The sequence below is a fragment of the Nymphalis io genome, chromosome Z (assembly GCF_905147045.1).
Source record: "Nymphalis io chromosome Z, ilAglIoxx1.1, whole genome shotgun sequence".
Lineage (NCBI taxonomy): Eukaryota > Metazoa > Arthropoda > Insecta > Lepidoptera > Nymphalidae > Nymphalis > Nymphalis io.
Genome location: NC_065918.1, coordinates 15,678,663 through 15,697,022, shown reverse-complemented (window position 1 = coordinate 15,697,022; position 18,360 = coordinate 15,678,663). Strand labels below are relative to the sequence as shown.

The following is an 18,360-nucleotide window of genomic DNA, read 5'->3' as shown; positions in this document are numbered from 1 at the left end:
ATTACTATATTAGATCAAGTAATATAAATAAATCATAATGTCCTCCACCACCTTTCGGCCACGGCGGGCAATCTGAAGAAAGATTAGCCAACTATGTAGGAGATATCATAGTGCACAAGTGTGTGCGCAAACACAGGTGCACTCTCTATTCCCTAACTCTCATAATCCGATGGGACAGCAATCTGTCACAACCGGAAAGAGTTCAGGCGCAGGACTAACGGCTTTACGTGCTTTCGGAGACACAGGAGAGTACACACTTTCAACTTCCACACTCCGGGCTGCTACTGAGAATTTTCTGACAGAAAAACCCAATAACTTTTTATAGGCCCGACCTGGGAATTGAACCCAGGACCTCCAGGTCTGCGGCCTTACATCAAGCCACTAGACCAACGAGTCAGTCAGTATATTGTTATCACTATAACAATATACTGACTGACTATGGTCACTACCATAGAGCTTAAAATGTCTAAAGCGGAAACTATAACTATATTCTGCTACGTCCCTAAATTATTTATTCGACTCTTCTGGAGCAGACAGTATATTTATTTTTACACTGGCTTATTTAACTAATTACTTATCTACTGCTAACGCTTGCTAATATATTATTAATACACGGATTTTATATACTTAATAACTCCATTATTTTACTTCATGTAATTAGTAAGTACTTTGCTCTTTTACAACTAGATACTACTAAAATAAATTAGACAATCTAAACTTCCTTAGTGGCTAATTCTGCTAAATGAATTTCCACCAAACCATTGGAGCAGTGTAGCGGAATAAGTACCAAGTCTGGAGAAGATGCCTTTGGCAAGAATTGTTGGCTCACTAATGGGCAAAAGTAAATTCTCCTCTTATTTGGTAGTATACCTATACTTGCCATTTGCCAAACATATGCTCGTCCGCATAGGTATGCGGACGAGCATATGTTTGGCAAATGCGCACCAACGCCCATAGACATTGGTATTGTAAGAAATGTTAACCATCGCTTACATCGCCAATGCGCCACTAACCCCGGGAACCAAGATGCTATGTCCCAGGTGCCTGTAATTACTCTGGCTCACTCACCTTTCAAACCGGAACACAAAAATACCAATTACTGCTGTTTTGCGGTAGAATATCTGACAAGTGGGTGGTACCTACCCAGACGAGTTTGCACAAAGCCCTACCACCAGTTTACTTTATAGACTGTTACTGTAAATACAAGGATTTTTTTGCGTCAGAAAGATTTTACTCAAATATTAAATTAGGGTACGTTGCATTCTAATTCTGAATAAAACGTTAGTAAATATTTATAAGTAAATTTATGAACAAAACTTGTTCCGATTATAAGATTCACAAAATATTTATACGCCTTTAACTTGACGAGCGCGCCTCCAGGCCATTCAAAATTCAATAATAAAATCACACTGTCACGGCCATGGCTCTGATATTCTTTGATTTGGTTTCAATTAAAATAAATGAAATTAAATTATTATTAAATTATTTTATTTATGTATGAAGGAATTAAAAAGAGTTAAAGCGAAATTACAATTGAATACTACTACCACTAATATTCAATTGACTCTTTCATCCATTTTGAAGTTGGAAAGTTATTGAATCAACGGTGATCATCGGTTAACTGACGTTCGCTGTTTAAAATTCAGACAAACGCCACTTATATTTAGCGTATGTAAGTGTGTATTTATTACATACATACATATGAACAAAACCGTCAACAGCACGTTGCCTGTCATGTATTACATAATAAAATCATCTCGAAACGCTGCATCGTTTGAAACAAGTTTAATATATTTTGGTTTAATAGCTTTTTCAGTTAAGTCATACAAAAAAAAGTCATCTCAGCTATTAATAAACATTAAGCTCTGCGGTGTAGACGACTTCTTAAGATAACCGGCATGAGTTGGATATGGTATTATAATGAAACTAGAAATATCACTCTTTAAAAAAAATTTTTCACCAAAAATTAAAAATAAGTATAGGACTAAATATAAAAATAGCAAAGTGCCTGTGGACTCCTACCATACAATTTCAATTTTGGAAATGAAAAAAAATCTAGACGTTATCATCGATTTCCAGAATTCATTGGTAAAGTAATTTATTTAGCAGTGCTCTTATATTTATAAATAGTGAAAAACAAAGTCACTTAATTCCTCGTTCTTTATAATTTCTTTTTATACCACGCAACAGATTTTGATACGGTTTTCACTAATAGTAAGATCATTAAACGAATATAGGTTATATAATATATATAATTCGTACATATTTTGTACGAAATTGTTGAACTATGTCGGTGTTTTGTCATAAAAACTGTTTTTAAATGTTAAAAAAAAAAATCACATAGCTAATTTTCGGAAACTTCAGGACATACATTAAAACAATATACTAAAATTGTACGTCCTTTTCAGACGTACAGAAAAGTCCGCGATAGCTTATGTATATCTTCTAAAGTACACTCACAATAACTATATTTATCTACAATTTCTTACAAATTAGTATGAAATTATAGGATTTTAATTACTTTGGGGATTTATTATACTCGTAGATTAAATAATCTACACTTTAAAATTCGAATAAATTATTTAGGAGATATCACCATTTCTAATTTACGTGCAACTGATAACAAGTTCGCGGTTGGCCGCCGCGCTGCCGCCGTTGCCGTTTGCGTCCCGACCAGGACAACGTTTCTTCTTTTAGTTACATCATTTTATTGTATGATTATTGTTTATATTAATCTGATTTTTCAAGAAAAAAAAAATCATTTGTTTTAATTGAAATACATAGTTGAGCTGAGTTTAGTTTTCTTCTTTTATTTATCTAATATTACATAGGCCAGAGGAACAGCTATATATATAGTCAAATATATATTGACTGACGGTATCTATCTATCGGTAACTATAAAACTATCGTTAACTACGTAATTATGTAATTATTTCTAATGATTTTTATTATTTAATAGTAGCTGTAGTATTTAGTGAAAGCGCTTTAAGTGCTCGCGTCACATCTTGAGAATAAGATTTGGAGCTTCCACCACGCTGCTGCAATGGGTTGATAGTTTTCTCACGATGTTTTCCATCACTAGTTAGCACGAGGAAAATTATAAGCACAAATTAAGTACACAAAATTTTAGTGGTTTTGAACCAGTGACCTTCAATTAAGATTAACATATACTAACCACAGGGTCATCTCGGCTACGTGCTATCTTAAAACCAATTATATTATACATGTAAAAAGATGCATAAAAAGAAATAATTTTCAAATTCTTTCTTTTGTTTCAGCTTGATTTCAACCCTATAACGTCGTTCCTGTTTACCCTCGACTTTTTCATCATCGTGTTGAATGTAAGTACAATTTTTTTCATTCAATTAATTAAAAAAAGGACGCGTCATAAAACTTTTATCTTTACTCGTCGTTGAGCGCTAAGGCTTGAGTCAATTGAAATCAAAATAAACCTCGTGAAAAAGTATTCTTTAGCGCTTCAAAGAATTTACCGTTTTATTTGCGGGTAAAGAAAAATGAGATTGAATACACTATTGGATCACGTTTTCCATGACCTATTTAGTGATAGCTTAAATTTGAATATAGAATATATAAACAATTTACATTTCATTTTTTAATATTCTTCACGAGAAAATATTCGAATGTATAAAAGTGTAATTTAATCTACATTCCAGTCGTTTCATGATTAATCTGTGCTACCCTATGGAAAAATGCATTTTTGGTTTATACTTCTTTCACTCTGCAACTGAGCAGCGGATTTATGAGTTTTTTTCCAGGAGATATTTTGTAGTTTGGAAAGTGAAAAAGGTCTATTTTCATCTCAAAAAAAATATTTAGTTCTCGAAGCATAAACTTCTATGATTAAACGATTCAATATTATGGCTAAACGGTTCGATACGCTTCAATGTAATAATTCGATTAAGAAATATGCGAAATGTCTGTTTTCTGTTGTGTAACTTAAATAAAATTTCGACAAATTACTACGACTATAACGATTAAAACGTAGACAAAATTTATATAAAACTATCAGCTTAGGTATATTTATGTGTGTGTATATACATGTGATATTGATTAAAGCGTGTAGTCACAGCGGTGGTTCGTATACACCTCGAAATAACTGCGAAAGCGCGTGCTGCTGAGCTGCTGTGTAAACTTTTAGCTTGTGACGTGACTCGTAACCATAACTTTAAGCTACGACAAATTTAAGGATGAAAAATCTTTTTATTTTAAGCCGTAACTTCTGTGGATTTCGTGTACGTATATATTTTAACTTGCTTTTTATTTTGATATATGATGTCGATTAGAAATTAATTTAAGTGAATAGCGTTTAAGCAAAACGTTCTTTATATTACAAAGAAAGTAACTCTAAATTAGATTTCCGAAAATCCATCATCGAAGGGATGAACAAGTGGGGGTCAGGGAGGTGTTAATAATCAATACACTCCCCTTTTTATCTGCCCTATTAAACATGTTTGAAATTCGACAGAATTTTCCGTAAGCTTTTTATATAGCTGCTTAAATGTTATTCACATTAAAAAACATTTACTGGAGTAGCCGGCGCCTCAGAAGATATAAAAAACAACATCTAAAATTTGATAGTAAATTTTTTTTTTTTTATTTTATGTAAACATGTCGTGGATTGGTTTTGAAATTATTAAATGCCGAATGAGAATGCTTTAAAACTTTCCTATAATAGGTGGACATCCGTCGTTTACCTTGCTTGATTGGACGCTACCGATAAATTTGCTGGTCATGAACCTCACATCCTCTGTGCCCTGCGTTTGAGGAGAAAAGCGTAACAACATCGTTGATTCGTTCGATTTGCCCGTGTCGATTACGTAAAAAAAAAGTTAAAAAATATATTCTGCAAGAATAAGTCGAAGGTTCCCTTAGTGTTACGTTGTTATTTATATTGCGAAGTAAATATCAAAATCTTTTAATGAGCTTAAGAAAAAAAAAAAGATAATAATAATTAATTCAGCAGGTTCATTTTTCAGCATTTTTCTAATATTTTTTCGTTTATTTTTTTAAATTAAGATTAACATATATCGTATCATATCGTTTAAATGGATCAGTAATCGACTAAAAAAAAGGGAACCAATTAAAGCAGGAATTATTTGAATTGTATATGCCTTAAAGCAGTAGGAATAATGTGTAAATAGAGACTATTTTTGTTTGAAATTAATTTCTAAGAATATACTCGATCATTATAAATCTATTCTTTGCTTTCAGCGAAGCGTATAGGTTAGCCAGTTTTCTATATAATACAACACCTTTTTGCAAATTAAATTATAAAACTAAAGAAATAAAGTATTTGAAATATAAGTCATTTGTTTTGTGTTTTTATTGCACTATTTCGAGCTATAATTTATTTTAGTGTTGATATTATCTAAAACCATAGCGTATATTATACTCCAAATATAAATATTATTTTAATTATTATTTCGATTTTTAAGGCTCTTTGTTCTTGCTCATATAACATATACGATTTGACTTAAAAGCGAGTCAGTATTTTATTAAGAAAATAGAGATCCAGATTTAGATTTTGCTATGGTTTTGAGATATACGGTATTTTTTACTCTTAGATGTATCATTAGTCTTATTAAAGTTAAGGCGTTAAGAGTACAAAAAATAATCAACGAAGACATTCACTGAATAACATTAATTGCTCCGTTATTAATTTGTCTATTATGGAAGAGAAAAATGTTAATATTATTCAGAAAAGTTTCGTAACAAAATCTCTATGTATTTGTATAAATTCTGTACATTATCGATAAAATATTTATTATAATTTGTATCAAATGGTTTATTTGAACAAAACTAATTCATTTCTTGTCGAAAATTTTAAATGTGTTGCTGTAAAGTTATAAAATGAATGCAATTAACCGATAAAGATTTTTTTCAATTTACTTCTTATATATTTTCATATATGTGACAGTAATTTATACTACCTATATACCTTCATTGTTCGTCTAATTTTCCTATTTTGTTATAATGAAGTATTGCTTCTGACCGAAGTTTTGCGAATATCAGGGACTAGCAAATGCGGTTTGCTAGTGAATATCATTCACATAAATCATTTTATCGGACCTCGGCATCCGCTCAGACAGACATATATAACATATGAAATGTATAATTTTCTATAAATTAGTTGGAAACTTGAATCAACAAAGCACTACACACTGCTAACCAACGCTTTCAAACTTATATTAATTTAGAACTCACCCAGCAAATCCAATCAGATTTTTTTACAATAAAGACAAATTTGTTCAATTTTCGAGAGAAAAATCTTTACACGATTTATACCGAACGCAAGCTATGATAAATGAAGTGATGAAAAAAGCCTTTTTATTAATAAAATATAAAACACGAAAGTAAAAGTTCATTGGTATTGTATTTCATCGTAATGTAAGATTTTTAAGACTAAATTTTCATTTACCAATAAATACATTAAAAAGTTAATGTTAAATAAGTATCCATAAAATACATTATACTTTAGAGAATTACATAGACGATAAAATCCTTTGGAGTTAGAATTCGCCGACTTTCATACAGGATAAGAAAATTTAATTTTGATAAATTTTATACTGAGTAGCTTGTCAGTTTTTGCGTTGGAATCTACATTACAAGACGTTGGTAGTTTAATAGTCAATTTTATAAAATATATTTTCGTTTTTGATGTTGAACAAGGTAGATAAATTATAAAAGACTTTGTTTAAAACGATACATTAATGAAAAATAAATAAAACTAATTAAAAATAGTCCTAATTATAAGTTATGTATTCGTTTTCGGTTGTCATTTCTCAAATTCGATTACTTTGTTAATACCTGAATAATTTTTTATGTCGATATTTTGATAAGCATTTATTTTTTCTTAGAAGTAAATTGTATAAAAAATAATTTATAGGCATTTTATCTAAATATAAAAGTTTAATGATACTCTGTAAGAACTCACTCGTAATACGTTTTCAGTTCGTTCTTATTTAAAAAATGTAAAGTACGGTATAATTATTGTAGACTTTAAAAAAACTCAAATGATTTCATCATTCACATCTATTATAATATAAAATATTAGCTATTGTCCTTAATAATCGCTAATGAAACGACACAGTGGAGGATCCTACATCTGCTTGTAAATCATTAGTTATCGTAATAAGAAATTTTAGGTTAATCTTATTCGTAGTTTTTAACTAATATTAAAAATGACACAAAAAAATCTTCAGTCTCAGATAATAAGTCCACCCACCCACCTTTATATTAATATCTAGAAAAGACAATATAATTAGAAATCTACAAAAAATAAATAAATCAAAATTGGTTATGTAAGAATTAAATGTAATTATAATTTTAACGATTAAAATAATCAAACGAATAGACGAAAATACACAACAACTTGAAGAATATCCTTTAAATTACTTTTCGTTTGGAAACATTTTCAAATTTACTTATTTGTATTTAAACAAAAGACGTTTTACAAACAATTTAGATACCATTTTCTCTAACACAATGTACAAAATGTCTATTAAAATAAAATGCTTAAGTATTTTAATTTTAATATAATAATTTAATTTTTGTATTCTGTACAAACAGGCGATTAATATTTGTTGAAATTCTTTGTTTTAGTTTCAAAGCATTAGCAAAATTATATTACTAATTTTACTTTATTTAAGACAGAAATTAAAGGTCAAGTAAGAAATGGGCACTGTAAGCTATTAAAACCTTTCATATCTCGGTTTGATCTAAAATATATATGTGTTTTGGTTCACCTGATGGTAAGTAAACACGGTCCATAGACTTTGTCGCCTTAAAAAATATTAATCATTCCTTACATAACTAATGTGCCACAAACTACGCACGCACCTGAGTCCTTGGTATGGCCACCGTGGCCGATCTCAACTCAGGCGGTTATCTGTTTTATTCCTTGGAATTCCCTTTTTAATGTTTCTCTCTGAATTTCTTTTGAAGTGTAATATATTACCTAAGGATGTTACTACATTCCAATTTTGTAAATATATATATAGGAAAATTGTATACTTTTTGATATTCAATCGTGTTTGAATTCAATAAATATAATCTGCATCTGAATCGCAGCTACTCAAATGTTTGGTTAACTTGCGAAGAATCTGTATCAGGTCAAACGTTACTTACAATTTCAGACAGTATTTTAAATTGAATTTGTCCACGTGTACTGAGTTTCCTCGAATTATCCTAGACAAAAAAATTTAACTCATATTTTATGAGTTATAAAAAATAAATTTACTAGGAAAAATTAATTTAATATACATAACATATATCTATATAACACCAGTCCTATTGGTGATTGTTTGAAACAAACATAAATTATCTCTTGATAATATCCGTATGATACAGATGAAATGTGATAAAAATATATTTTATCTGTATAAGAATCATAAGAGTAAAATGGCAGACAAAATTGAACTTTCCAGAGGGGCTGGAATTAATTACGGTCATGTATAATGCTTAGTAAGCACGACCTTTCTAGAAACTCGTAACACAGATATTACGTAGGCACACTATTATATATACAGATATATACAAGTTCACGCAAACATAGACTAAAATTATAGAAGTAAAAGTCGAGATGTTATAGGGCTAGTGTACATGTATTAACCGAAAAATCAGGTTCAAGTCCGGGCAAGTAGCAAGTAGTATTTTACTTGCTCATCTAGGTAGGTACCGGCACAGCAGCAGTTGGTTTTGTTGTGTTCCGGTTTGAAATGTGGTGAGCCAGTATAATTATAGACACAAGGAACGTAGCATCTTAGATGTTCGATCGTTAGTCCCCAAGGTTGGTGGCATATTGGCGGTGGTGACCACTTACCATGAGGTGGTCAATTTGCTCGTCCGCCTACCTATACTATATAAAATAACTCTTTATGTTCTTAGTTTGTCTTTGGAATTCATCTCGTGCTCGGCGGTGAATGAAACCTGCATGTGACTGATGCAATTCCGACACAGGTGTACCCATCAATGCGCGTCGAGCTGAGCAGTGGAGTAAGATCTAAAATTTCTGCCTGAGTAGAGAGGATACCCAGTAGTGGAATATTTACAAGCTGTTAGTTTATTTTTCTTTTATGATAGTGCAATAAAAATGTATTCACATATATTTTTAAGTCTTATATGATAATATCCAAGTTACCAGGCACATACCATGAAGTGGACCATTTTCCTAGTGAAAAATATTTAAGTTTTCACATTAAACTACGAGGTAATATGATAATAATTTGTTAACCATGTATGTGGTGTGATATCAGATGTTTAATAATTAATATACTCATCATATTTGTGGCTGAACTTTTTTAGAAGAAGAATCATTAGGAGTTAAACCTCGAGTTTCATTCGAGGATATGATCACACATTGACAGATAAGAAAAGAACTTTATACGATCAATTTTGATTTTCCTCCACTCGCCATAATATAGCAACTAAGCCATAATATATAAAACAGTTTCTTGAACATTTTATAGACCAATGTATAATTCAAGTATATTATAGTTCTTAACGTACCAAACATTAATAGTACCCCGATCTGTTATTTGATGATGACAAAGCTTATATGTTTAGGATTATCTAGCTAAATCACGGACCATCAATGTTTATTAATATTAACTTTAATTCACTTTTTTTGATCAACTTCCCCGATTTGTTATTGATAAAAATCAAACACAAGGAATTGGAAAATATAGGTTGTCTACTTTCTCTTGAGCACAACTTTTTTTTAATAGAATAGGAAGGCGGACGAGCATATGGGCCACCTGATGGTAAGTGGTCACCAACGCCCATAGACATTGGCATTGTAAGAAATGTTAACCATTGCTTACATCGCCAATGCGCCACCAACCTTGGGAATTAAGATGTTATGTCCCATGTGCCTGCAATTACACTAGCTCACTCACCCTTCAAACCGGAACATAACAATACCAAAGAACTGCTATTTTGCGGTAGAATATCTGATGAGTGGGTGGTACCTACCCAGACAGAGCTTGCACAAAGCTCTACCACTAGTAAAAAGCTCTACCAACTATGAAGTTGCAAGGAACAAACAAGTAAACATGCGTTATTAATACCAGTTGACAATTAATTGATTTTTTTTATGAAATAAAAGGTTATTTTTTCCCTATTTAATAATAGGTTGCCATGTCAAAAGTGTGTCACATCCATGGTATTCGCGCTTCTCAGTCTCTCTAATATTAAACCACTCTCGATTATATTAAGTACTTTAGCCAACTGACATGATTCTCTTCTATATTCGTTCAATTCTCTGAACATGAATCCTAATGGGTTTTCCATATATTTCTGCTGCCTTATTTATTATCTTATATTGTAAAAACTTAGTATAGTTGAAGTTTTTAATATGTGAATTTTTCTTCAATCTAGATCCAAATAGCTTACAGTAAAGAAAATTAAAAATGTTACCATATTTTATTATATTAATTCATTAATTATTTTGTCAGGCAACGTGCTAATGAATCCCTTATATGTCCAACGCATATATTTAGTGTTCTCTAAGTTTGAGTACATACTTGACAATCAATTCTCGAAGATTAGCATAGTAAATATGGTCATATCGTCTATAAATATAGATATTTCCGCAAGAAACTAATCCTTAATAATAATCAGCTTCAAAAATCAAATAGTGAAATATATTCTCGCTCATACACAAATATATCAACAGACACACAAACACATATATATTTATATACATATGCCTTCAAACACACATTCTAAATTAAATTATTTCATTTAATTTATAAACAATATTTTTTTAATGAAGGTTTTCTTGTCTTTCATAAATATATTTCAAGTTGATGGGATGGTAGGAGGCGTTAAATATCTGTCTGTCCGTAAGATATTCAGGACGGGAACACGATTAATCTCAGCGCCATATAAAATCGTTTTGTGTTTATAGCAGAAGTTCATCATAAAATATAACTTTCGTTCTTGCTATACATTAATACTGAAAGCTATTATCGTTCAAACACATCTGAGCTTTTAAGGTATGCCATAGAATTCTCCACATAAAGTTAAACCCAATACGATATAACTTTTACGAAAAACGTTAAAATGGATATGAATCTTCTGAAGTATTTAAATGAAACTAAAGCTATTATTAATACATTTATAAAATGTATTAATAAGAATTTTAAATTAGAGGCTGGAACAACATTAGATTTATATTCTATTGTTATATAAAGTAATTATGACGCTGTTTGTTGCGAGACTTGGTTTAGTGGTAGCGTTACGTGATACGATACGATATAAAAAAGGCGAGATGGCCCAGTGGTAAGAACGCGTGAATCTTAACCGATGAACGTGGGTTCAAACCCGGGCAAGCACCTCTGAATTTTCATGTGCTTAATTTCTGTTTATAATTCATCTCGTGCTTTTCGGTGAAGGAAAACATCGTGAGGAAACCTGCATGTGTCTAATTTCATCGAAATTCTGACACATGTGTATTCCACCAACCCGCATTGGAGCAGCGTGGTGGAATAAGCTCCAAACCTTCTCCCCAAAAAGGGAGAGGAGGCCTTAGCCCAGCAGTGGGACATTAACAGGCTGTTACTGGTTACGTGATACACCTATACGTTGAACGACTCGCGCGCCATCTATCATAGCTTCATAGTACTATAACGTAGACCTTCAAGCACGTGCTACAACAAATACACAAAGTTTTAACAGAAACGCGCAAACGATACACATACGATAACATAATATAATACAATAAGCACAAATACATATACAGTCGTATAGCCTCCCCAGTCTTGAACGAAACACAAATACGCTGCAATAAAAGCTAATTGTGCGTGCAGAACTAAGTTAAACAAAATTTACATTCAATCCATAACAAATATTTAGTTCCAATAACATATAAGCGATACTGATTTAAATTAATAAGCAATTGCTATTTCTATAATCGCTACTTATATTATAAACGTGAAAGTGAGTTTGCTTGTTTTTTACGCTTTCTCGTCTTAACGCGCAAACTTGTTAAATATAACTATTATGTTTATTATAATTTTCTTAAATTTAACAGTTGATAAGAAATTATCGAGGAATTTATTAAGAATTTCATTAAAATTGTCGTGATTAATCAAAACTTCAATTCACTTGTACGCATATCACAATTACAATAATTAATTTGGATTGAAAAAACATTATAGTACATTTTATGAATAAAATTTTTATTTTTTTATTTAAATTTAAATCCGTTTGTATTCAGTAAACGGAATTCGATATCTTACAAAGTAGAACGAATGCGGGTGGCATTTAACCGTAAACCGATATTTATGCTTATTTTAAAATGGTCCACAGCGTCTTGACTTTACAAGAACATTTTATTAAAAAACAAACAGTATTTAAAAATTACGTATTTTTTATAGCGCCGACCGCTTGGCGAAGGCAACCATCAAAGCTGTCTGTAAGAAAGACGCCTTTGAATAGCAGTTAAACAGTGTTGGCTCTTAACAATTGTTAATTATTTTACATCTGAAATCTAAATCGTAAAATAGGCGTATTAAGTATAACTAAAATCACTTTTCACTTGAAAGAAGTAATATGACATTTCAGATTTTTAGATGGATGTCGGCGCATTTGTGTAAAGAAAAGTTAATATTTCTAACAGCACGACCGGTCTATGGACAATAGTAATTAATCACACGTTGGTCGATATCTTCGATCGATACGTTATCGTTTTTATATTGAGTTTAAAAAATCTACTATTTCTTTGTCAAATAAGTCTGTTAACAATTGTGGCGAGCGAAGATAATAGAGAATAGTTTAGTTTAATTTCAAATTCCAATGTTTCGCTATATCGTTTTCCATTGGAATTTTACTCCAGTCGTATCGGGTCTGTGGATGTCCAACATTTAAAGTTATTGAATTTAATGTATTTTACGCTCCGCTTTCTGGCTTTAAGCAAACTCTGCTATAGCTGGCGACCCGCTACGACATCGACATGGATATAATTTCGCTTATATCATTTGTAAATAAAAATTAAAAGCAGAGAACAGCCCCTTTGCTAATAAAAAGCATCCCCCTCTCTAGAAGAGACAGTTTGAAGCTGAAGTGGGATTTCCACAGTACGATGCGCTCACTTGACTTATGAATGTCCAAAGAAAGAAGTGCTTTATATTTTAACACTTAACAACAAAATATTTTAGGTAAATAGAATCTCTTACAAAATTAACTTATTGTAACATGACTATAAATATATATCATACCAACTCATTTAAGTCAAACTTTCTCAAACGTTATTTGATTAAATATAATATTTTATACTCTCTTCCAATTGAAGAAGTTAAGAAGTTTTTGATGTACATATTTTATTCGATTTATAATCACTAATACAAACAGTTCTTGATGAATATATATTTTTTTAGAGTATAGGTTGGCGGATGAGCATATGGGCCACCTGATGGTAAGTGGCCACCAACCTTGGGAACTAGGATGTTGTGTCACTTGTGCTTCTAATTACACTGGCTCACTCACCCTTCACTTACCGGAACACAACAATTCCAAGTATTCCTGTTTTGCGGTATAATATCTGATGAGTGCGTTGTACCTACCCAGGCGAGCTTGCGCAAAGCCCTACCACCAGTACAATTTTTATTATTAATGCAACACCATTAAATTTTACTAGTAATATTAACTTTTTTGACTTTCAATAAGCATTTTTTAACGAATCCACAATGAATACTATAGACTGTTCAAGATCTCGAGTAATGATATCGCTTCAATTCAATAACAAATGTTTTTTATTTAACTTTACTCCTCCTGTGATCGGAATACGCTACATTCATTTTCATTCCTTAAAAATAATAAAAAATGTTTTCATATGTAAACTGCAATTATCTAACAAACAATATATTATATAAACCTGCTTACAAATGTAAAATTTTCATCGCCTTTAACGAAATTACGTTTGAATGAAATGCTTTATCATCTGAAATATTATGAATAAATATTTGCATTGAAATTTCAAATCAAAATGCCATTCAAACTAAAATGTTATTGTAATTTATAAATTCAATTCCATTTACAGAATATATTTAAAGCTTTTGTCGTTGAAATGGTAGTTTGTCGATAAAGATAATTAAAATTCTCATCAATTACGACATGTTATTAATTAGCTTTACGTGTAAAATAAACGGTGCTACGCTTCGGAACAAAAGTTTTCAACGTTTATTTTGATTTACGCAATTAACACTAAATAAAAGAATAACATATTGACGAGCCGGTTGGCGTGGTTGGTGGATGCTTGCCTTTCAAGCCGAAGGTTGTGGGTTCAATTCCCACCCAGGACAGATATTTGTGTGCATGAACATGTTTGTTTGTCCTGAGTCTGGGTGTAACTATCTATATAAGTATGTATTTACGAAAGAAAAATAGTATATGTAGTATATCAGTTGTCTGGTTTCAATTGTACAAGGTCTGTACAAGCTTAATTTAGGATCAGATGGCCGTGCGTGATAAATGTCCCAGGATATTATTATTATCATATATATTATATATTAACAAAACATAAAAATTAACCATGGTGTTCATATGTTAGCAGAGAGTGGCTTTGATCCTTGAATCTCTGTGTTATGGGCCCAGCACATGTCCACTGTTCCACTCTACTCTTATTGTAATTAGCAAAAATAACGAACAATTGAATAAAATATTAACATAAAAAATAAATACATCCTTGTTCAAAAACATTTTTCTAGCAGAACGTGGTTTCGATCCACGGACCTCTGGGTTATGGGCCCAGCACGCTTCCGCTGCGCCACTCTGCTATTGATCAAATCACGCAAATATAACGTACTATTGATAATAATAACGTACTATTGAAAAAAAAGGAAATAGTCATTAATAAAAGTACTTGAAGTGGTTAATATCTTAAAATATATTTCTAACAGAGCGTTGTCCTCAAAAAACGAGAGTACATAACAAAAAAACTAACCAAGCTGAACAACTTACATACCATATTGGTTTGTAATAATCTAAACAATCTAATATTATTAATGCACTAAAAATAAAAAAAAATGAAAAGTATGTTAGTGTAATTGTACACATATATATACTTTATAAGCGTCCGTTATGATCGTTCTTCAACTGACATTTTAATGAAATACCATTTCAGTGCGCGATTTTTTCTTCAATATAGGTATTCACATACTAGTATAAATTGATGCCGTGCTGCCACCCTCGTTTATTACGATCGACAGATAGGCGTATGCCGGCATAATATACACACATACCTCTCCCTGCTATGACGACGACGTTACTCAGATACCAGCTGCGCGGTCGGTCGCTGGGTAAAATTGTGTGTAAATACGTTTGTATAATGATGATGATATAGTATGTAAATGAGTACATATACTTCCATTTATCTTTAAAATCTAATTAATAGGAACAATTTCGACTAAAAATTATTTTCATACAACTATTTATTTAATTGAAATCGACAAATATCATACGCTACGCTACGTAGCTAACGCTGATACGCACGTCATGGTCATAAACAATATACCCGAGCCTTTCTCTTTGATCTTTTGATGAAAACGAAATACTTATATATCTCGTCTGGGTAGGTACCACCCACTCATCAGATATTCTACCGCAAAACAGCAGTATTTGGTATTGTTGTGTTCCGGTTTGAAGGGTGAGTGAGCCGGTGTAATTACAGGCACAAGGGACATAAAATCTTAGGTCCCAAGGTTGGTAGCGCATTGGCGATGTAAGCGATGGTCAACATTTCTTACAGTGCCAATGTCTAAGGGCGTTGGTGACCACTTACCATCAGGTGGCCCATAAGCTCGTCCGCCGCCCGCCGTCCTATTCTATAAAAAAAAAAATTATATTTTGCTTATAAACATAATATTATATATTCTGGTTTTCAATTTTATTTTGTAGCTATTAATAATCGTTCATGATTTTGACTTATAAACGATGCTTATCGGGGTAAACAAAGCTCTGTTTTTTTTGAGAATGTAAAATTAATAGTGACAGAATGATTTAAAAACAGTTTAACTAAACAGCCGCTAAATTTTTAGAAGTATGACCGATAAAGAATTGCTTTTAATAGAAAGTACTAACCAAATCCATCGCAAATATTAGTATTATTAGAGCAGCATAATGATTATGCATATGTTAACATTACAATACGTTGTTATACATTTGATACAAAACTTTAAACAATTATCACTACACACTAAAATAGATTTTATCATATATTAATTATTTTCAAGTCAATATTGCAATTGATTCAATTATATTATTCTGAAGTATATAGTAATAGCCTGTTCATGTCCCACTGCTGGGATAAGGCCTCCTCTGAGGAGAAGGCTTGGAGCATATTTCACCACGCTGCTCCAATGTGGGTTAGTAGAATACAAATGTGGCAGAATTTCTATGAAACTAGACACATGCAGGTGTCGCGATGTTTTCCTTCACCGTCAAGCACGAGATGAATTATAAACACAAATTAACATGAATATTCAATGGTGCTTGCCCGGATTTGAACCCACGATCATCGGTTAAGATTCACCCGTTCTAACCACTTGGCCATCTCAGTTAGTCATTCTGAAGAATACTACACAAATTTTATGACGCGATCTAAACAGGTTCAGCGTCATCTATTAGCAGACATACGTATACAATATCCTTACTAGTTTAACAAATGTGAAAGTGATTTAGTTTATATGTTTGCTTGTTACGACCGTATAATACAACCGATAATGTAAATATGCATACATGTTGTCACGGATACAGTTAAGGTCATATGAAGGTTATTTAATACGGAGGTGTTATGTACTAAATGTCCTTTTCCTTCACACGCGGACTGAAATTAGTATTTTAAGGATCTTAGAAATACACAAACTAAATAAGTAGTAGAAATTATTTTAAACATAGAACCAAGAATAGATTAATAATGTGTTTTATACAATCAATTATTATTATGGTGATATAAACGGTAGTTAAAACATCAACACGAAAGTTAAGAAAAATAGTCGTAGCCATTTTAAATTAACAACTTTTTATAAATAACTAATTACGAAAAAAAGTACGAATAGCAGCTAGGTTATGTGGCTATATATTAGTAGGTTATTCTTCAAAAATTTCCCCGTAGCACTCCTAACTTTGGAAGTTTGTAAGCAACGGTTCTACGAGCTTTCTGAGCGCAATCCCGTTCTTCTGAGGATGTGGCTAGCAATACATCACTTACATTTTATGAGAGCAAAGAATGACAATGAAAAAGAAATTACGACTGATAACATTTTACTTTTGATAACCAATGCGATAGTATTTTTCATAATTAACTAAATATGTTTTGGTTTATAAACATCCTTAATCTTACATTTGTATAAATTTTATTTATTTATTTTTTAATAATTTTAACAAACATATAATAACTTAACAAGAATACTTAGAATGAATTAGTTTATGACAAATACGTCCAGCCAGGTGGACCGACGACCTTAAGAAGGTGGCGGGCACCAACTGGATGCGGAAGGCGGAGGACAGGGAGCTTTGGCGCAACTTGGGAGAGGCCTATGTTCAGCAGTGGACAACGATTGGCTGTTGATATATATATATAATACTTAGAATATTTGTTATCTAGTTTGAAGGGTGAGTGAGCCAGTATAACAGGCACAAGAGACAGAAGCTTATTTCCCAAAATTGGTAGCGCGTTAACGATAACAGATAGTTTACGTTTCTTACATTGCCAATGTCGATGGGTTAACAATTTCCATCAAGTAATCCAATTGCCAGGCGGCCTTTTTAAATAAAAAAAAAATATAATAAAAATAAATGACTAATGTAGCCTTCAATATAATCATACCATTCATTAAGTTAAACTATCAGAATTTCATGATAAAAATAAAGTATGAAGTGATAGACGTCGGGTGATATTTATCTCAACTTAAATGAATTGTTTCACATTAAGGCAAATAGTTTTAATAAATGATACCATTAAATGGTTTCGCGGTTCCAACGTTGTGGGTAATTGGCCTGCAGCCAGAGTTAAACCTATTTTCGGGGAGGGCCGCCCATAGGCTGGTCATTAGCATAAATTCTATATAATTTCAACCGTCCGTTTTGATCTTAAATCGAATGAAGAATAAAACGTAGGGATTAATTAAATTCCATGAAATTATGGCTTGTCATCTACGATGGATCGTTAGTAAATAAGATATGAACATTGAATACTTCCATTTAGAATCTATAAATATTAATAGCCTAGTTATTTAAAGATAAAATTCTTACAAATTTTATGGATCTGATTGTAAACAATTGTTAATGCATGGAAATGCCCTCAATGTATTAAAATCTACTACGTACAAATAACTAATT

The 18,360-nt window shown here is 31.7% G+C and overlaps 1 protein-coding gene and 1 non-coding gene across 7 annotated transcripts in view; one reads left to right on the top strand and one right to left on the bottom strand.

Moving 5' to 3' along the window:
* Positions 1-18,360, top strand: part of LOC126780516 (uncharacterized) — a 174,817-nt gene that overhangs the window by 108,514 nt on the left and 47,943 nt on the right. For all 6 annotated transcript variants that reach the window (XR_007670510.1, XR_007670511.1, XM_050505076.1 and 3 more), the window contains one exon: positions 3,279-3,341. Coding sequence is in view for 4 of the 6 variants with exons in the window: in XM_050505076.1 (XP_050361033.1) it covers positions 3,279-3,341 (63 nt within the window). In the remaining 2 variants the exon portion in view is untranslated. The remainder of the gene's footprint in view (positions 1-3,278; positions 3,342-18,360) is intronic.
* On the bottom strand, positions 14,727-14,798 carry Trnam-cau (transfer RNA methionine (anticodon CAU)). Its single transcript has one exon. It is a non-coding gene; the product is annotated as a tRNA-Met (tRNA).